This window comes from Syngnathoides biaculeatus, chromosome 9, assembly GCF_019802595.1.
Source record: "Syngnathoides biaculeatus isolate LvHL_M chromosome 9, ASM1980259v1, whole genome shotgun sequence".
Lineage (NCBI taxonomy): Eukaryota > Metazoa > Chordata > Actinopteri > Syngnathiformes > Syngnathidae > Syngnathoides > Syngnathoides biaculeatus.
In genome coordinates this window covers 12,328,907-12,350,692 of record NC_084648.1, presented here as the reverse complement: position 1 = coordinate 12,350,692, position 21,786 = coordinate 12,328,907, and the positions used below count along the sequence as shown (strand labels likewise).

General features: G+C 42.7%; 1 protein-coding gene across 1 annotated transcript; it reads right to left on the bottom strand.

The window, feature by feature from the left end:
- Positions 1-1,587: 1,587 nt before the first annotated feature.
- pou4f2 (POU class 4 homeobox 2) lies at positions 1,588-8,817 on the bottom strand. Its single transcript, XM_061829209.1, has 2 exons — positions 8,349-8,817; positions 1,588-8,159 (listed from the first exon to the last, which is right to left on the bottom strand). The coding sequence occupies exons 1-2, from the start codon at positions 8,622-8,624 to the stop codon at positions 7,164-7,166; spliced, it is 1,272 nt and encodes a 423-aa protein (XP_061685193.1). The 5' UTR covers positions 8,625-8,817; the 3' UTR covers positions 1,588-7,163.
- Between the last annotated feature and the right edge of the window lie 12,969 nt (positions 8,818-21,786).

Genomic DNA, 21,786 nt, shown 5'->3' with positions numbered 1-21,786 from the left:
ACTATTGTTGATGCTTGGTAACACAAAAATGGTTGCAATATCTGAACATCATCATTTATGACATGACATCTTGAAATTTTGGTTCAAATTTCACCAAAAATCACAAAGGTTGATACACTTGCCTTCGCGGGCCACATAAAATCATGTGGCGGGACACATCTGGCCCCCGGGCCTTGAGTTTGACACCTGTGCTATATTGTGAACGCTCACTTATCGTGGCCGGGTCTGGAAACGAGAACATACCTCGTCACGGAACCTCCAAATTGTTTTAATTTTTTAATGGAAAAAGAAAGATAAACTGCACGAAAAGATTACAGTTGCAGTCAACACAACAAATCAATTTTGAACATAATTCCTTTTGAATGTAACGCTTGTGTTGTCGTTGACTAATGAAAAGTATCAAAGGCATGTCCGTTTGTTCATTTTTCAGTCGATGTATTTACTCAAAAAAAGTGTATTTTCTTCTAATTATGATTATTTTCATTTTATTGATTGTTTTCATAAAATTTCGTTGGTTTTGTTTTTTTTTTCTTTTTTTAAATCCAATCAACTTGAAAATGTAAATATTCCTTTTAAAATGGACAATAATTACAAACAATGAAAATTATTCAACGAGTGTCATATAATTTCCTTACATGTTTTCCAAAATGGACCAAATGGCTCATGGGAGATAAGGTAATATTTTTTTGAAAATATATATTGCGTTCAAATCGTTAATTTTGTGAGCACGTGTCGGCAGTGACGTCACTGCATTTATATAACCTCTAATCTCGCCCTTCGGCTGTTTTACTTATGAACGCTCAGCTATATCATCCACCCCGTTTTCCGCAATCTAATAATAATTCCGCCCCTTTTCTCCGTTTTTCTCAAATTTTCTTTAATATATGGGAAAAGGCTTACACGTGTGATTTCTTTCGTGTGTTTAAAAGCGTTGAACTCATTAAAGTTTAATGGCGTGGAGTCAGCTCTCGTCTGCGCATGTGTGAGCAGGTGGTCACATACGATTATTGTTTTTTTGTTTTGGTTTTTTTTTTTAAGAGCTTTTGGGGATCCGCGACACTGAATAGGATAAGAATGGATGGATGTTTTGGGGAAATTTGAGAATCGAAAAATAATTGTAATAATTCATTAAAAATATCTGTTTTCCGTACATAAACGAATTGTATACATTAACCTTGGCTTCTCGTTTTTACATTTCACGGTCTTTTTTTTTTTTTTACATTTTATATAAAACATGTTATTCACTTAAATGATAAATTCACACTAAAAAATTAGATATTCGTGCAGCAGTCAAATAGGGAGCCTTGCTTTTATTTGACCGTGACCGCCACGTTTTGGTTTTTTTTTTTTTAAGTTTCAAGAATTCTATCACAGATTCGTTTGTGTCTGTGGGAAAATAACAAAACACTATAAGATCCATTAATATACCGATATTAATACTTTACCACAAATATGGTGACAACTGTGGCGATCACGTATTTTCACGTTTAACAAATCAAGTTTCGTTTATTATTGTTATGACGGCGACGTCTAATTTGTGCGACGACTTTTTTTTTTTGGGGGGGGGGGGGAGGCAGACACTTGGCGTAAATGTACAGTTAAAATATTCCACTCGCGGATCCCCAGGCGGAGCTCCGACAGTCCCTGGCTTCATTAAAAATTCATCACTAGCCCTGCAATGTGCGTGTGTGTGAGGGGAGGGGGTTATATTGTGTCAAAAAGAGTACCCCCCCTCCAAAAAAAATAAAAAAAAGAAATGAAAAATAAAACAAGGTGTAATTATGACAAAAGGAAGCATCGCCGCTGCCCCTTGTTGTTTATTTTTGTATCACGTAGGACGTTGCCGACTCGTGCCCGGCGTGCGCATGCGCGGAAGTGAAATCGTTTCTCCATCACGTGTGGCAGAAAAATCGATATTTTTTTTCACATATCTTTTTAACGTGAGTGTGTTTGGCCGAATTAAATGAAAACACAGCTATATATCCAAAAGTATTAGGGCAGTGTTTGTTTATCATGTTTTTGCCCGATCTAGCTTGATTTTAGCCAATAAAGAAACAATGGCGGCCGTTTTCACTCGAATGAAAATCATATTGGTAGCTCAAGGCTCAACACTTCACACGAGTGTGTTTTATTTGTTTTTCAAGTAAACATCAAGCCTAAAATGGTAGTACCCAAAATGGCGATTATAAATGTCATATTAGTGTGTGTAAGGTTTTGAATGGAAGCAGGAAGTCAACACACCATCATGGCATCTTGATTTGGTTGTTTACAAATTCACGCCAGTGACGTAAAATGCAGAAATCATTAAAAAAAAAAAAAAATCACTGTCCAAATACTTCTGGACCGAGCTGTAAAAAAAAAAAGTGACGTGTTCTATATGTGTGTTTTGTGTCATTTGATTATTTATATAATTACATAGTGTGTGTTTGTGTGCCCTATTATTATTTTCTTAATAACGATAACGTGAATGCATTTGTGGCATTTTGGATAAATGCGTAAAGAAGGAAAGCACAACTTTTGGGAGCGATGGATTCTAGTAGATCGAGGGAGAAAAATGTGGCGATGGAATATAGTAGCCTCTGTTTATCATAGTGTGCAGTCTAAAACCGAATTGCATCTTTGCACAAAGTATCTTTTTTAATGTCTCGTATGGGCGGCACGGTGGATCAGTTTGTAAAGCATTGGCCTCGCAGTTCTGAAGTCCCGGGTTCAATCCCAGACCTGCCCGTGTGGAGTTTGCATGTTCTCCCTGTGCCTGTGTGGGTTTTCTCCGGGCACTCCAGTTTCCTCCCATGTTCCAAAACCATGCAACATGAATTGGACACTCTAAATTGCCCCAAGGTGACATTATTTGTGCGACTGTTGTTTGTCTCTATGTGCCCTGCGATTGGCTGGCAACCAGTTGTGGGTGTACCCTGCCTCCTGCCCGCTGATAGCTGGGATAGGCTCCAGCACTCCCCGTGACCCTTGTGAGGATACGCGGCAAATAAAATGGATGGATGCACATCTCGTATGTGTGTATGTATTTATTTTAAAGAGAGAGAGGAAAGTGAAACGGCAATCGTCAATGTGCCGTCTTCTTTTCAAGGCAATGCAACATCGCTAGTTTCTTTTCTTTTTAGGAAAGTGCACCACGAGTTTGTTTTCTTTTTTTTTTTACTTCATAGTTGCACGAGTTGCATGTTGTATTTAAGAGAGAGAGGAAAGTGAAAAGGCAATAGTCAACAAGCCGTCTTCTTTTCAAGGCAATGAAACATCGCCAGTTTCTTTTCTTTTTAGGAAAGTGCACCACGAGTTTGTCTTCTTTTTTTGACTTCATAGTTGCACGAGTAGTATGTTGTATTTTAAGGAGAGTGCAACATAGTAAGTCTCTTTAGGGCAAAGAGACAGTTTGTTTTCTTTTTAGGGAAGTAGCTTTTCTTCGTATTTTAGGAAAGGCCAACACCAAATGGTTCGTCTTGTTTTGACTGGGAAAGCGTCACGTGACCAGCTTCTCTTCTTTTTTGGAAACGTGCAATATCAATACGACATCTGTTTCGCAAAGTCGATCAGTCTTCTTTTCGAGAAAGTGCCCCGTCAACGTTTCTTCTTCGGGGGCAAAGTGCAACATGGTTTGTTTTTCTCCTTTGTATCCAAGTGCAAAGTCAGTGCGCCATCGTTTCGAGAAAGAACACCGGCAATATTTTGTCTTCCTTTTAGGAAAGTGTACCTGTAGCGACTGTAGCCGTTTGCTTTAAAAACACCGATGCATTTGTTGTGATGGTTTGAATATGTTACAAGGTTAAGATTTTCTTTCAGCACACGAACGCGGTGGTTTGATTCTCTTCGTTAATGAGACGGGCCAAGTGTGTGGTGCGTGTCATCGATCGGAGCTCCTCCTCGCAGCGAGCGTCGCGGCTCGTCTCGGTTGTTAATTCCACGTCCCGATGAGACCCTCACACATAGCGAGCGGCCCTCCCTGACCAGCAGTAATTAACCGCCGCCCGCTAATGACTCCTTAAGTGGCGCTTCATAATGATCTTCTTTTGGTAATTCCGTGTGTAATTTAATAATTGCAGGCTTATTAGCGTATCCAGTGAACGTCTCGTTCAGGGAGCAGCTTTTAATTGTCTGCTTGAGCAAGTTGATGACATCACTGACGTGTCGAAAGGATTTTCTTTCGGTTTATGATGTGTGAACGTTTGAGTTTTAGGTATTTGTCGCGCACTGGCTACTTTGCAAAAGTAGTAATGCGATTGATTTTTAGATTTAGTGATTTAGTTGCACTGCGTCATATACTGAGCGACACTTTGGTGACCTGAAAAGATGAAAAATATTACAAAGCAGGCTCCCGGTGTGTGAGGTTGTGGTACTGCTATACCACAGCAGATGTATTCCTGGTTGTGTTTGCTATTTTTAAAATATGCTCAAAATTTGAAAACACGTTCTTTGGACCGGGACCATCATTTTGCTTTTGAAGGGGCAGACTTTTGGATGAGGTTAAATTGTGAGGATTCGTTTGTAGTATTTATGTGGTTGAAGAATATAGCACCACCACATCTCTCCACATTCCCCCCGAAAAGCACTTTGAGAAATCTCGTATATGATCTTGAAAAGGCAAACCAGTAGCAAATCTACCTAATGTTATGTCCGGTGAGTTTTTATTATATATTTTAAGCATATTTACCAAAATCATTTTAGTATACTGTCACAAATTCAATAAGCAGCGCCAACGTGATTGCAATTTTTTCTTTTTTTCCTCAGCATCCGTGTACATTCTCGGTTGTCCTGGTCATGATAATCCGCAGTCGAGGCAACTGTTCTTTGTTGCATTCATTTTTTTTTTAGTTTTTTTTTTCCATTAAAAAATTTTAAATGATGATGTGTCATATCAGGGAAGAATATACCCCTGAATGGCTCCATAAATGCATTTCAGAAGTCTTAAATATTCTGCAGTGTAAAAATTTCACGCTGATGTGTCTGATGGTACATGCAATAAGAGCATGTGTGTCATATATTATACTGTACAGATATGTAAATTGTGTCAAATAAAAATATGGAACTCAATGGTATATCACGGCACGACTGCAAATGTCCCACGTCAAAGCATTTCAACAGCACCTTTAAACGATTTTAAATGTCAAAATTGGATTTTGTGCATGTAGGGGAGAGGAAATAGCAAAAATGAGCTTCAGTTTGTTGGGGGGAGGGCATTTCTGGACAAATAAAAAAAATATCCATAGTTTTCCCAAGGAAATTAGGATGTTCAAGTGTACCTAATGTTGTAACTCGAAAATGTGCTTTATAAATAGGTATATGGAAAAATAACTAAGAAAAAGCATCTAAATTGAAATCACCTTTTGACTACTACAGATGTACCTATTGTTGTGTCCTGAAAGTGGCCAAAATGCTGCAAATAGGATCCCTTCAAAACGGTCTGCACGTAATATTTCGTCCGGTGTGCCCCCCACCCCCCATCCATGAAAAGCGGCTGGGCGGCTTCTGCAGGACATGTTTAGTCGCTGTTGAAACTCCTTCAGAAATCCCTTCAAAGGCTGCATTTAAACAGAGAAAGGTGCTTGGAGTGGGGAGTGGTGGTGGGGGGTTCGGTCTCGTTGGCAGGCGAGCTGTTTTTCTGGCGGGTTGACATCTGGCAAGCCCCCCTCCCCGAACTCCCCCCACGAGCGCTCCAGGGAGCCTTCCAGGCCTCCGTAGAGCCCCTGATTAAGCCTCTAATAGATTATTAGCATTTGCTCTCAGGTAAGCAGAAGCTGTGGGGCAGCCGTCAGTCACGTGACGCTCCAACTAGTCAATACAATCTGACACTTCATCCCCCCCAAAAAAATGCAAAAAAAAAAAAAATACAGATATATGAATATACAATGGGAGCTGCATTTTAATAACAAAAATGGCAGCATTTAAGAGGCGGCCCAATCATGTATGTATTTATTTTATATTAAGAGTTGTGCATGCACACACTGCTGTGTTGCTGTAAAGCGTTTCCCCCTCCTACCTTATCAATAAATAAACAGATGAATTCATAAATAATCAAAAATAACATTAGCATGTCTGGGTGTGTTTTTTTGAACTTCCAAACGGCAAAGTTTGTTCTTTAATGAAACACATCGCAATTATTAAATAAAAGAAAACATGAATAAATAATAAGTGGGGAAGGTAATAATTTAACCAGTTCTTTTTTTTTTGTTTTGTTTTGTTTTGAATAAATAAACATGTACAGAAAATACCTCAGCTGAAACAGCAAATACACGGGGAAGGGGGGTGGACTGTACGAATAGAATAAAATGTGCAATTGATGACGACATTATTTACATTTCGCTTTCCCAATTCTACAAAGCGATCAGTTGAAAGTAATCAAACGAAGTGATTCGTACAAGCAAAACAACGCGTATATTTATACAAATAAATAAATAGGGAGGGGGGGTGAAATAATATCTCTCTATATATTTATATCGATTGTACCACCTTAAATGTGTGTGTGAGGAGGGCATCTAAATTTGTACGATTTGCTCAAAAACAACATGTAGAAGAAGGGGCGATGGTGATGATGGGGGGGGGTCTAATAAATATATCATGAAGTAAACATGACCTCACTCCATAAATAGTTCATAAGGAGCAGGCCCACGCTGCGTTGTAAACACTTCAAATTATTTCCTCAAACCTGCTGATCCTTGATGAATTTCCCGCCCCCCACACACACCAATTTTCTCTCTCCCCCCACCACCACCCAAAATAAAGACATAAATAAATTTTAAAAAACGAATAAATTGCACGTTTAGACACGAAAACGAGGGTGTAAATAATGCATTTACAGAGGAATTATTTGGCAGTCATCGTAATTATTAATATTATCACATCATATGTCGCGGACCCTGCAAATGAATGACTCCTAAATAAAGCAAGTGCTCTCAGTTGTTGTTGTTTTTCCACGTTCCGTTGTGGTCACGTCAGTTACGGTGAGGGGGGGGTGGAATTAGTGTCCACGCGCTCCTTCTCCCTCCACGCGCCGTCTTTTTTTTTTTCTTTTTTTTTTTGGTCCTTCTTATGCACAAAGAAATGAAAAAGGAGTGGGAGCTTTTTGTTGTATTTGTTCGTGGGTTTTTTTTTTTTTTTTTGAAATAGGAAATTATGATACAAAGCGCCCGAGTTTGTCGTCGCGCGGGGATTCAAACGCAGGCCGAGTACTTCATGCGTTTCTGTTTCTGCCGCTGGTTGCAAAACCACACGCGCACCACGTTCTTCTTCAGGTCCAGCTTCTCGGCGATGGCCGCGATCTTTTCCGACGAGGGCCTGGGCTGGATGGCGAAGTAGGCCTCCAGCGAGCGCTTCTCCGGCGCCGCGATGGACGTGCGCTTGCGCTTCTTCTCGGCGCCGTTGAAGAGCTCGGGCTTGTTGAGCTTCTCCCGGTGCGACTTCTCGGCCTCCTCCAGCCACGCCTGCAGGATGGGCTTGAGCGCGATCATGTTGTTGTGCGACAGCGTCAGGGACTCGAACCTGCAGATGGTGCTCTGGCTCAGCGAGCCCACGCCGGGGATCTTGAGGGAGGCCAGCGCCGAGCCCACGTCGGCCTGCGTCACGCCGAGCTTGATGCGCCGCTGCTTGAAGCGCTCGGCGAAGGCCTCCAGGTCGCGCGGGTCCGCGTCCACGTCGCTCATGCCCATGTGCGGCGGCAGCCCGTGCGCGTGCGCCATGCTCAGCGCCGCCTGGTGCATGTGGTTCATGCCGGCCATGTGCGCCGGGTGGCCGGGCGTGGACACCACCGAGCCGTCGGGCCCCGCCATGGCCCCCAGCGCCAGGCCCGGAGTGATGTGCTCCAGGAGGTCGCCCTCCAGAGCCTGGTGCGGCTGGTGGTGGTGGTGGTGATGATGGTGGTGGTGGTGGTGGCCGTGGCCGTGGCCCCCTCCGCCGCCTCCGCCGCCGCCGCCTCCTCCCCCGAGCGCGGACGGGTGCGAGATGGGCACCGACGAGGCGGACGACGACGACGACGAGGTGCACGGCAGCGTGTTCATGGTGTGGTAGGTGGCGTCCGGCTTGAAGGGGCTGTGGTGCGGCGGCGGGTGGTGGTGGTGGAGGTGGCTCTTGCTCTGCGAGACGATGTCCACCGCGGCGAGCGCCTCAGCCCGGGCCAGCAGACTCTCGTCCAAGCCGCCGAATATATTGCTCTGCAATTGCAAACGGAACGCGCACATGACGGCTGTCAGTTGGGAATTGGCAAGCCCCTTCTTCCGCTCCACTTTAGAACATTTCCACCCCAAAAAAAATTGGTCATCAAAATTCATTCAAACATCACGCGGGGAGGGAGGGGGGCGGTGCGGGGTTTAATCGTGATGTTGCTGATAAGATATACATACCGGCGGCGTGGGGAGACACGCGCGCCGCATCGCTTCGGAGCTGGTGCTGATGATGCTGCTGTGGCGGGAGGAGGCGCACGAGGACGCCGACGAGGACGAAGCCGAGGACGCCGAAGAGGACGACGACACCGCGTTGGAGGTGGCCGACGACGACGACGACGACGTGGAGTTGTTGGCGGCGCCCGAGTGCAGCGAGGAGTACTTGGCCTCGGCGTGCAGGCTGGCGTGCGCCATGGCGGAGAAGGGCTGCTTGCTGCTCAGAGACATCATCATCATGTTTGCCGGCGCGTCCGAGCGAGCGGCCGCGCGCTCTCCTCTTTTTAACAAAAAAAAAAAAAAAAAAACGGGGGTGAAAAGAAGTGATGACTCCGCCTCCTCCTCTTGTTCTTCTTTCTTGGGACTTCAATCAATGCAAAAAAAAAAAAAAAAGTTATCACAAGTCTATTTTTTCAAGTCGAACGCAGCTCGCTTTTCCATGCGTAAAAAAAACAAAAACAATAATCCCCCTCAAATATTCTTCCAAAAAAGTCAAATTAACCTTTTCTTTTTTTTTGTTTAAATCGGGAATCGACTCCTTGTCATGAAAAAAAAAATACCAGCAAAAAGTACGAGTTGCTGTTCGTTTGCCAGGATGTTTTTTTAATGCACTAAAAAAAAAAAAGTTTCCAGACTCCCAGGTTCGGTTCGGCGGCTCCACCACGATGCCGAATGCTGCTGGGACCCGAAGTGGCGACGCTCTGAGGCGGAGGGCAGACTGACTCCGCGGGCCCCGCCCACTCTCTCTCTCTTCTCTCTCTCTCTCTCTCGCTCCCTCCCTTCCTCTCTCCATCACACACACACCCTCCTTTTTTCATGATTTATTATTTCTCATTAGGCACCCCATCGTTGACGCCGCTGGGGGACGGAGAGGGGGGTGATCTGCGCATGCGCACGACAGCTCGACAGAACCTCAACGTTCGAGTCCAACATTTTTCGACACTTGAGGGTTTGATTCACTTTTATTTTATACAGATATGTCGTTTGTTTTCCCCAGCAAAAAATCTATTGAAACAATTTAGAATGTCTTTGTCTACACACACATATATATGTATACATATATTTGTGTGTGTGTGTGTAGATATATATATAATTTTTCCAGCAAAAAATCTATTGAAACAATTTAGAATTTGTTTGTCCACACGCACTATATATATATATATATATATATATATTATATATATATATATATACACACGTGTGTATGTATATGGGTTGAGATAAATGAATGTTATAAATAATTCAAAGGCTCAGCTTACATGATGCAATAAGCAAGCAAAATAAATAAGTCAATCAATAAAACACCACATCGCAATTATTAAATAGAGTTTTTTTTAAAGGAACAAATGTGTCGATGTTTTGGGAGTGCAAGATAGGATGTGGAAGAGGTGAAAAAAATGTTGTTTTTCTTGGCGCCACATCAAATGTGATTCTTGTAGTTGCAGTCGATTGGTTATGGATCAAAAATAAAACGAGTATAGGGAAATGTATGGGAGGAAAATTGGTCGATTCAAAAAACAAAAAAAGTATGACAAACAGAGGGTTGTCGTTTGACATGAAAACTTCAAATGATGACGTCATTAATGCTGAGCTCATTTGTTTAATTTATGCGTCGTAGATCTGCAAGCAGTCTATATCTGGCAATGGTGAATATCTGTATGTGTGTGTGTGCCATGTTGCACCCCCCGGTGAGGCAGGGGGCGCTGCAGGTGTCGCCCCCTTATCCCGATCGAGGGGAAGGCTTGATCCCACTCGGGAGAGAATCAAGCCATTGCAACCAGAGTCGACTCACACGTCTTTCTTTACATGTGCGCTCAGCTAACCGATGAAACTTTCAACAAAGCATTCATATTTCACCACCGCTAAATCGCCCCGTATAAATTTTTTATCCGCGTGTGAGCCATGTTAAAATAATAATAATAAAAAAATACACTTAATACTTTGGGCTTCTGGTCCGATTTCGGTAACAAAGCTGAAGGTAGGACAAACAGCAAATCTGGTTGTACACCATTTAATTTTCTTTATGAATGTGATTCCAAAGGGGGTTTAGTTGGATTTTGCACACGCAAAATAATAATAATTTTTCAAAAATGATTTGTAGAAAACAGACTTGAAAATACAGAATCATTTGAGGAATGAGTGTTATGGAAATAATATAATTTGTATAGGAAATGGAGTGACTAATGGATAAAATGTGCTGATTCCAGAGAAGATTTAATATGATTTTGTGCAATTTAAAAAATATGTTTTTAAAGCAAAAGGCATGCTGTTGAGGCAGCTAATTGCTGAAAAACGTCCAAAATTGAGCATTTTCTCAGATTTTAGAAGGATCCCCCGTCCCCCTTCGAAAATAAGTTGTGCTAGGGGAAAAAAAAGTTATTTTTGCGACTTGAAAACACATCTGATCATAAACAGATGTTATGAAATAGTACGGTTTGTACAGCAATTGTCTTGAATAATACATAACACCATGTGGACTCAATTCCCGAGAGGATTTGAGGACGATTTTGCAGGAAAAACAAAAGCGATCCATAGACTGGAAATCATGGAATCTTCTAATAAAGCGCGTTGTTGTCATTTCCCAAGACTATTTCATAAGATTTTGTCGCAAAAATAGCATTTCATAGAAAACTATAGATGATTGTTCTAAAAATATTCACCTAATGCTAATTGTTTAACGATTGATATGTACATTTTTTTTGTGGAAGAAAATCATTTTTAGGAAACTTTTTTTAACAGTGAAATAATATCGTCTGTACAGCGATCGGCTTGAATCATACAAAACATTGCAAAGTCGGTTCCCAAAAAGATTTAGTAGGATGAGTAAAAAAAAAACATCTTTTTGTGACTTAAAAATGATGATAGATAAACCACAAAATTTAACATTTCCCCCTCAATATAGGCATGCAAAAAAAATGTATGTGACATTCAAAATTTATGATGAGTAGCTGTTTGAAACAATACTATTCTATTTGCTGTATGAATTCATACGTCGATTAGGGTGATAAAAACAAAGAATTTATCATTTTTCAGGATTTTTGCGGTGGCAGGCAGCCCTGCATCTCGCAAGAATAGATCCGCCCCTGCGCTGAACAACACTCTGATCCCATCTCCACATTCAGAACCAAAACAAACGCAATCTGTACCACACTGGACATTTTGAAACGCTCGCCTGGGGATCATTAAATCGAAAATCAGACCTCGACGTGGAGCAGAAAGTGGAGGAAACCAATATTTGCTTCTAAAAATCTTTATTCAACGCAGTGTTAGGAAGAGAAATGCTGTCGTTCAGTTTATAATTCATTTATTTATATGCAATATATAAAAACAATGTATTAGTTGTAGTCCCCATTAATGTCAACCCCCCACACCCCACCTATTGGATGTGGGTGTGGCAAACACCCATTTTTTTTTAAACTGCCACTGTGGGTCAGTGTCAAATGTCTTTTTTAGTACAGGCAGAAGGCCACTGAGAAATGGACAGTGGGCCACAAAGGACCCCCGGGCCGTATTTTGGACAACACCCTGTAGCGCATATCCCCAAGCGGATTTAGTAAGATTTTGTACCCAAAAAAAAGTCATGACTGGAAAACACATTTATTTTCCTTTTGAAGAAAATAAACTTTTACCATAATAGTCCAAAGTACTAAATAGTACCAATATGCTTGAAGTTGAAAAATATGAATATCTACTGTATATTATTTTAATCCATCTACTGAAACTTTTTTGTTGTTAAAATATCAAACATTCAAGTTAGTTCATTTAATGTATTTCAGTGTGATTTTGTTGTTGTTGTTGTTGAGAAAACTAAATTCAAATAATGAGAAGAAGACGTCATAAACGCCCACTGCAGTTTTTCCTTCACATGCGTGCAATCATCTACCAGGTGTCATGTGCAGTAATTGGAAGTATAATGGGTTTTTCTTTTTTTTTTTTTTTTTTGTTTCTGCGAGGTGCGCAGGCTTACCTTGCTTTAGAAAAAAAAAATTTTTTTTTTTTTTTAACAAAAAGCAAAAACCTCGGTGGGATTCAGCGTAGAGAAAAACGAAGAAAAGTACACAGCGCTCACTTCAAGGCTTTCTGCCAGCGGAAAAGTGCAGCGTGTGAAAATAAAAGTAAAACGGAGCGAGCGCAAGCAGCTAAGCTTCTACAACTCAGGTGACTTGTTTGCCTTTTTTTTTTTGAAAGCTTTTCCCTGACTCTCAGTCTCTCTCACTGCTGTATGCTTTAACACAAAGAAGCTTGTCTACTACCACCCCCCTCCCCCCAGCATCATCATCGCCGTGTCCCCCAGGAGCTCTCCATGTTAACAATCCCAATTACACACGAGACCACCAGAGACAGCTGTTTTTATTACCGAAGCGCCGCTCGGCTCGCCGAGGAAGAGGGAGCGAGAGAAAAGAAAGCGGATGAAGTCTCCCGGCTGCTTCCGAGCTCAACCCCCCCCCCTTCCGTGTTCTTAGTCTTACAAGTGGGACCGGGAGGTCAGGAAACATTGGCTTTATTTATATTTGATCATATGCGCTATACCTGGCGTGTAGAGAACGCTTCGGAGACTTTAACGTGTTGTTTAAATGCATTGGACGGAAAAGAAGGGATTGGTTAAAAGTCGCAGGGGCCCTCTCGAGTGATTGGCCGTCGCACATAATGATGCGACAAATCACAAGGAAGTGCTTGGGGACAATGTCGGAGATGTCTTGTCATATTAGCTCCGTGGCAGACATACACATTTTTCCGTCACGGAGGGAAACGTTAGCGCTCGTGGGACCCGGGCTCCCTCCAGTGGTACGTGAAAGAATCACAGCCAAGTTCAGTTGTCTTTAACTTTTTTAGTCCACACGTTTGCAGTCAGCCGTTTTGAACTGTTAAGTTTCAAACCGAGGCCGTGGTCCTCAGTCGGAAAACGGTGGCGTGCCCTCTCCGGGTCGGGGATGAGATCCTGCCCCAAGTGGGGGAGTTCAAGTATCTTGGGGTCTTGTTCACGAGTGAGGGAAGAATGGAGCGGGAGATCGACAGACGGATCGGTGCAGCGTCTGCAGTGATGCGGGCTTTGTATCGGTCCGTTGTGGGAAAGAAGAAGTCGAAAGGGGAAGCTCTCAATTTACCAGTGGATCTACGTTCCTAACCTTACCTATGGGCATGAGCTGTGGGTCGTGACCGAAAGAACAAGATCCCGGATAGAAGCGAGCGAAATGAGTTTCTTCCGCAGGGTGTCCGGCCTTTGCCTGAGAGAACGGGGTCAGAAACTCGGTCACCCGGGAGGGGCTCAGTGTCGAGCCGCTGCTCCTCCGCATTGAGAGGAGCCAGATGAGGTGGCTGGGGCATCTGATTCGAATGCCTCCCAAACGCCTCACTGGTGAGGTGTTCCGGGCGGGTCCCAACCGGAAAGAGACCCCGAGGATGACCCAGGACACGCTGGGGAGAATATGTCTCTCGACTGGTTTGGGAACCCCTCGGGATCCCTCCGGAAGAGCTGGAAGAAGTGGCTGGGGAAAGGGAAGTCTGGGTATCCCTGCTTAAGCCACGTCCCCCGCGACCCAACCCGGAAAAGCGGTGGATAGATAGATAGATATAGATAGATAGATAGATAGATAGATAGATAGATAGATAGATAGATAGATAGATAGATAGATAGATAGATAGATAGATAGATAGTTTCAAACTGTTATTTTGGTAATAAAATAAAATGGAAGTTTCATGAACAGCGCATAGTAATTGAACATATACACATATTCGAATTTGTGAGTTGACATATTTGGGATTTTTTTGGGTGTAACATAGCAAAAAGTCTGAAAATTGTTTGATTTTTGTGGCAAAATGTAGCATGTATGTTATTTATTGTACCGTAGTATCTTCCGTTGCGACGACAAACGGTTGCTGTCAATCATAATGAGTTGCGAAAAAGTCAAGTAGTTGTTCACGCAAGCAAATTTTCCATTTAAAAACATCCTCGCTTACTCGCGGACATCCTGTCGCAAATATAACCGCAGCAGTTGGTTGGTTGGTAGTGTTTCTGCGGCCCGATTCGTGCCCGAGTCCAGCGTGCCGCGTGCCTACAGGCTGCTGGTGCAGCGGATGATAAGGTCAAGTCTCATAATGGTGTCACATAGCTGTAGGTAGTGCGGATCAATATGGAGGGGAAGGCGGCGGATAATACCTGACGGACACTCAAATAAAAACCTGTCTGGGGAAAAAAAAAAAAAAAAAAGATGAAATGAAATCTTTTCTTTCACTCTCTCTTCTTTTTGGTGATCGTCATATTGCCTTTTTGAGATGTGGGAGTTGGCTATGCAATATAAAATCAAGCATGTCCGCTTAATGGCATGAACAGCTAAATAACAAATGAAAACACATTTTATTACCGTGTTTTTTAAAATTTTGACATTGTCTCTAACTCCTAAATTATTGTGTAGGTAGTGGTGTGGTGTGTGTACGAATTTTAAAGCATGTGGTGGGACACAAAGGCAACACCAAATCACGTGGGATTTCATCATGGCTGTGCTTGGCAGTATGGTCATGAATAGTGTAGTGTGAGATCAATTCCTGGACAATGATGGTGTTGATCTGTGCCCTGTGACTTATTGGCGACCTATTCAGGGTGTAGTCTGCCTTTTGCCCGGAGGTAGCTAGGATAGGCGACCCTTGTAAGGATAAGCGGCGTAGAGAACGGACAGTGCTTGGACGTGCAGTTTAATGAATTGCCACCCACACAGGAAGTCACTTTGGTAAAGATGTATATTATTGGTTAAAATTTAAAAAAACGTCTGTAAAAAAAATCAATAGCTATGTTTAGTACATTTCAACAATGGTTCGAAACAAAACGAATGTCTCAAAGCTCCACAGGAAAAAAACAAACAAATAAAAACGGTCCACCGGAAGTACAGCGGGGATCGATGTTTCAAACGGACATTTTTTGCAGACGCACGCCGCACTGACCCAAAGAAAATATTGCCAAAAACGACAGAGGAACATCCGTAAGTAATTTTTAAACACACGGTTTGGATGTAAGTGTATATATTACATATTGTGTGAGTGAGATTTATAGTAGTTAGCGTCTTTTTGACCGAAAATCATAATCGCTTGCGAGCTAATGCTAATCGTGATTGCTAACTGTTTAAATGTTTCAAACTCTGTACACTATCTAACCTCTCTACTAACATATACAATAAACGTTAGCAGGTATATACATGATGAACAGAACCAGAAAAAAACTCAAGAACGCATTCCAGAAAAGACACAGGAAGTTAACCATTATTGTTTAAAACCTGCCGTTTTCAGGCAATTATGATAATTTTTTTTTTTTTATATTCGAATTTGTGAGTTGACATATTTGGGAATTTTTGGGGGTAACAGCAAAAAAAATCTGAAGAATTTGTTTCAGGCAATTAAGATAATTTTTTTAGCCTTAAAAAATGATCATTTTTCTGGTTCTGTTCATCATGTACCTCCCTGCTAACGTTCATTGAATATGTTGGTACTGAGGTTATCGTTAGGGGTCCCTCAAAAACAAAATTTTCTTTGACTCTATCTACTGACAGATAGATGTATCAATCTATTGGTCCATTTTCAGCATTTTTAGTGGTGGGTAACAATGGAACTACTCCAAATGTTTTTTCTCTGTGGATAGGTTTGCAATTACGCCATCTTGTGTGCCATAGAGCTCAGAGAACACAGGTGATAGGTGAAGCGTGAATGATTTGTCTATCGTCAATTTATCCAATTGGTCTAAGGACTGTGGCGACGTCATTGGAAACCTATCCATTGCTACCAAATTTGAAAAAGGAAAAAAAAAACCCAAAACAACTTGCTCGACAGATGGAGAATGCTAAAGGGGTAGGTCATTGCATAACATGCGAAACCCAAAAAGGTCAGAATATTTCTGTGCACCGTCGAGCGCGTCATGCTGTAAACTGCATTAAATGGCGCGGGATAACATTCCTTTGAGTGAACCTGACCTCGTACGACTACGTGCGCTATGGCAAGGGGGGGAAATGCACCCTGTGGGGGAGTAACACCTTCTCTTACATAGAGGATGTCAAGTGCCATGCGAAGTGATTAATGCCGCGCAGGAGTCGGGCTGAGACCGGGACGAACATCCCTCATTAGTTTGACTGTCCCGCGCTGTAATACATTGCTTGTCAGCGGCGTGATGCTAATTGACCTCCTTTCCTCCTTTCTTCTGCACAAATGAAAAGATTTCCTCCGCCCTGTGATGGCGCGTGTCACAATGTGATCCGACAAATTAAAAAGCTCTCGCCTGTCACGCTGTCATCGCCGCCTCATCAGCTATAATGATCATTTTTCTTCCAACGCGAGCGACTGTCTGTGTCGCGGAGCCGAGCGTCGCCGCTGTTCAGCTTCACACTTACCTGCGTTTGTTTATTGTCTATCAAAGATCAAGTATTGCTAGCCTGATACCATCGAAAGCGTCACGAGTCTTCTGTCTTTTTACATTCATGCAGAACGGCGTACGTACCTCGGGGTTTACGACATAGAATTCGACCGACATTTTTGGGGATAATATGCCTCAAACTGGTTTAACAGAACAGCATGGAACATGCCAGTATATTTCTGTAAAAAGTCCTCCAGGAGAGTTGAACTTTGTATTTTCTTCCATTTTTAATCATTCCAAATGTAATGTTTACTTGTCGGAATGCTTTTGACCGTACTAAATATATGATTTTGTAAGATATCGACACTAGCATCCTTCCAAGCTTTTTTGAAATGTAATCTGTAATCTTCGTGGAAAACAATTTCATTTTTCTATAAAGGTTTTGAACTATATTTGTTCATAATCGTAATGATATTAAGTGTAGTTTACATCACATACCTGTAAGTGGTTTCCAATATAATTGAAAGGGACATCCAACCAAAGTAACAATAGTCAAACAGTTTCGAGTGGCGTCCCTCAAGGAAATGTATTAAATCTGTTCATTTTCTTTCAAGGTTGTCCTTCAGTTCTTACTGTTATAGCTGTATGGGAGGGAGCAACTCCACATTTTCTTCGATCTTCATTTCCTGTAGTCCTCTGTGGCCGTGAGTCTTAGCGCGCTAACGTCACCAGCGCTCTACCTGCTAACTCTGTGCGCGTAACATTATTTTAATGTATGCGGGATACAGCCGGCAGTGTTGACACGCGGTGATCAAAGTGAGCCGTTCAGGTGGTTGGACAGGGCCACTAAGATGGAGGGCTGTAACGCTAATGATGTTCAAACGCTCCGTTAGTTCACTGGGAACGAGTTTACCCCCCACCCTCTTGTGTCCTCTCCTCCAGGAGGTAATGGTGCATGGTTGTTTGGGTGACAGGTGTCAAGTGGGCCCTCCTTAGTAGATAGCAAAAGAGGACTTTGTTTTCCGCCTACATTTGTTGACAGTATCCTTGTTTACTGTAAGTAGCTCATTGTCCAACCTTCATGATTTATCATTACATATTGGTCACATTTTCGTTGCATTAAAGCATCCATCCATCCATCCATGCATTTTCTGAGCCGTCTATAGCCAATGATGTGGCACAGAAAAAAACCCCAATTTGACTCACATTCACACCTAGGGGCTATTTAGAGTCTCCAATTAATGCATGTTTTTGGGATGTGGGAGGAAATTAGAGTGGCCGGGAAAAAAAAAAACTCACCCAGGCACGGGGAGAACATGCAAACTCCACACAGGTGGGCCCAGGATTTGACCCCCGCTGCTCAGAAATGTGAGGCAGACGCTGTAACCAACTTCAAATTCTTCATCCATTCACCCATCCATTTTCTTTGCCGCTTAGTGTTTAGCATCTTTTCCGTGCAATTGAGAGGTTTTGGGTTTGAATCCCGAGTCTCCTTAATGTGTGGATTTTACTTATCTGTCTTATTGTGTCGGGTTGTTCACTGAAGCCTAGGCAGGATGCACCCTGAAGTGGCCAATAACAGGGCAGATAGAAACAAATAAACATCCATCCATCCATTTTCTTCACCACTTATCCTCACGAGGGTCGCGGGAGTGCTGGAGCCTATCCCAGCTGTCAACTGGCAGGAGGCGGTGTACACCCTGCACTGGTTGCCAGCCAATCGCAGGGCACATCGAGACGGACAACAGTCGCACTCACAATCACACTTAGGGGCAATTTAGAGTGTCCAATTAATGTCGCATGTTTTTGGGCTGTGGGAGGAAACCGGAGTGCCCGGGGAAAACCCACTCAGGCACGGGCAGAACATGCAAACGCCACACAGTCGGGCCCGGTATCAAACCCTGGACCTCAGAACTGTGAGGCTAACGATTTCCAGCTGGTCCACCGTGCCGCCTCTAATCCTTCCATAAATAAATAATCCACCATGCCGCCCTTCCTCAAATCAACTTATTCAATTTTATTATGGCTCAAGTGATGACTAAGTAAAGGGAGAGGAGATGAGAGAGAGAAGAGAGAAGAGAGAGAAGAGAGAGAGAGAGAGAGAGAGAGAGATGAGAGGAGAGAGAGAGAGAGAGAGAGAGAGAGAAGAGAGAGAGAGAGAGAGAGAGAGAGGAGAGAGAGAGAGGAGAGAGAGAGAGAGAGAGAGAGAGAGAGAGAGAGAGAGAAGAGAGAGAGAGAGAGAGAGAGAGAGAGAGGAGAGAGAGAGAGAGAGAGAGAGAGAGCGAGAGAGAGATTTTTGAGAGAGAGAGAGAGAGAGAGAGAGAGAGAGAGAGAGAGAGAGAGAGAGAGAGAGAGAGAGAGGAGACCCCACACCTCAACCATCCCTGGCTGTCTAAGCAGAATATCCCACTGGGATCTCTCTCTCGCTCTCGCCCTAGTCATTAATTCCTGCTTTGCATCTCCACACCATGTAATATTTATGGGTCACCGCAGCTTTGTATTCACAAATGGAAACGCCAGGAGAGAGGAGGGGAAAAAGACACAGACACCTCAATCAATCCCATAAAGAAGGTTTCACGCTGTCACTCGGCGGCTGCTTTTCGCCCTCCCGCCAAAGCCGCTGCCGAGGCAGCATTCGCGTCTTTGACCTCTAAACAATTGTTTTGTGTGAAGGATTGTCAGGGCGAGTCTTTGAGGTGGAAGTCGCGCTTTAAAAGCGAGCGACAGTGCGCGAGAGCTCAAGGCGAAAGCGCTTGGAATGGGAATGGAAGCAACAAAATTTGAGGGACTGAAAAAGTGCTTCATTCAGGGGAAAAAAAAGCACAGCGTAGCGAGTAATATCAACTATTATAAAACGAGATGGATAGAATTGGGGGAAAAAAATAAAACCACAAATGCTACCATCAGATGGATGCATAGATGCTAACGTTAGCAAACCTCGTTGCCATAGTATTTGTACTCCTCAGTCTACGCTTGGGTGCAGTACTCCGTTTTCTCGCAGCTCCTCAGTCTCCTTTCGCGTGAAATTTTTTTCCAAGTAAATGGAAGACTAGTCATAGCCATGCAAACGTAACATTAATCACATATGAAAAAAAAAAACATTTCAGATACATTAAGCCTTATCCAATTTTTAAGGTCCGCTTCTATTAATTTTATGGCATTTGAAATGGGCGGATTTTTCATTCATGTGTGACAGGTGACTGAACTTTGCTTGGATTTGATTGCTCAATTTATCCAGTTTAAATTTGGAAAACAGCTTTACAAGGACTAATCCTGCCGTCACACACATCACTCTTGTGTAGAAATAACATTGGCACAATGGTGGCAAATCAGGAGGAAAAAATAAAAGAGTCTGTAAAAGAAAATTTGTGATCATTTCACACTACAGAAAATACAAGTGTGATTGATAACACAAGGTAAGTAATTCATATAAACTACCGTCATTAGTTATAACGTATTGTAATATCCCCGCCAGTGGCCAAGGATAAAGAGGTGCACTTTAAATTGCTTTATTGAACACATTTTAATAGAAAAATACAAAATAAGCACATTCATACACGAACCGCCAAAGGATACAACTCAATCGGCAGACTGGCTAAGACAGGGGTGTCAAACTCATTTTTGTCGCGAGCCACATTGTAGTTACGATTTCCCTCAGAGGGCCGTAATGACTGTGAATCCATGAAAATATTTCGCTGCATGATATTTGCAGATGAAATTTATGAACTAGTTTTCAATCAGAAGTCAAGTGTAATGGGTTTTTCAACTGTCGTTCATGTTCGGTAACACAAAAGTGCCTGCAATATCTCAATTTTATAATTTAGGATATGACAATTTGACATTTTCTTACAGATTATCACTAAAATCATGGAAGTTGATAGACATGATTTGCCTTCGTGGGCCACATAAAATCTTGCGGCGGGGCGGATCTGGCCCCCGGGCCTTGAGTTTGACACCTGTGGGCTAAGCGTTTGGCCAGTTAGCATCCAATCCACCGTACACCCAGTTTTGGACACCCACTAACCTCACTCACCATGCAAAGTCCCACCTATTAAGTCTATACACTCTCAAAGTCACAGACATTACAGTTGAAGGCAAGGAGGGCGACGCCAAGCGCACAAAAATGATACCTGCAGCTCACAAGCATGTTAATATTGTTTAATTTTGTAAAATTATATTGCATCCAATTCCTTCATTAATCTATAGGATGATCGTTCGAATAATATCCTTTCATCCACTTTCTGAGCCGCTTATCCTCACAAGGGTCGCAGGAGTGCTGTAGCCTATCCCAGCTATCTTCGAGCAGGAGGTGGGGTAGACCCTGACTGGTTGCCAGTCAATTGACCCCTCCGTAGAAATTGCATCATCCGCGTCGCTGACCAATCAGAGGCCAGAGATCTGCATAAACCACGCCCCCCCTTTTTTTGCATCCGCCATTCCCTCAGACAACGTTGCATGGTCCAGTATAACTTTTGTTAGCGTTTTATCGTGTATTTGGGTTCTTTAACAATAGATATGGTTAAGACGTGTAGTCACGGACTTTGTAATGGTGATGACAGGTATCCTGAAAGGCTAGTTGGTGGAGTTCAATTCGTACCCTTTCCAAAACCGAAGACCCAATACGAAAAATGTCTTCGATGGATCAAACTTTGTGGAAGACCGCATGATCAACTGAATCCATCTAAAATCAACCGGAACAGAAGACCGAGTACGAAAAATGTCTTCGATGGATCAAACTTTGTGGAAGATCGTATGATCAACTGAATCCATCTAAAATCAACCGGAACAGATATGTTTGCACGAAGGTAAGCCCTATATTTGATTTTCAATACATGTCTCATATAAACGAATTAGCAGTTCTTCGCTTGCATAACATAGCTACGTGTGAACGATTGACACATTCTTTGTCGAGCGATATTTAGCGATGATCGGACTGCACAAACGTGTCTCTGTTCGGCCGCTACCGAGCTAAGCTAAACCGGACTAGCGAGCCCTAAAAGCCTTCGACGTGCACCAAGACACCAAGACTGAAGGAAGGATGTTTGAGGACACTAAAGTAGTGATTGTCGT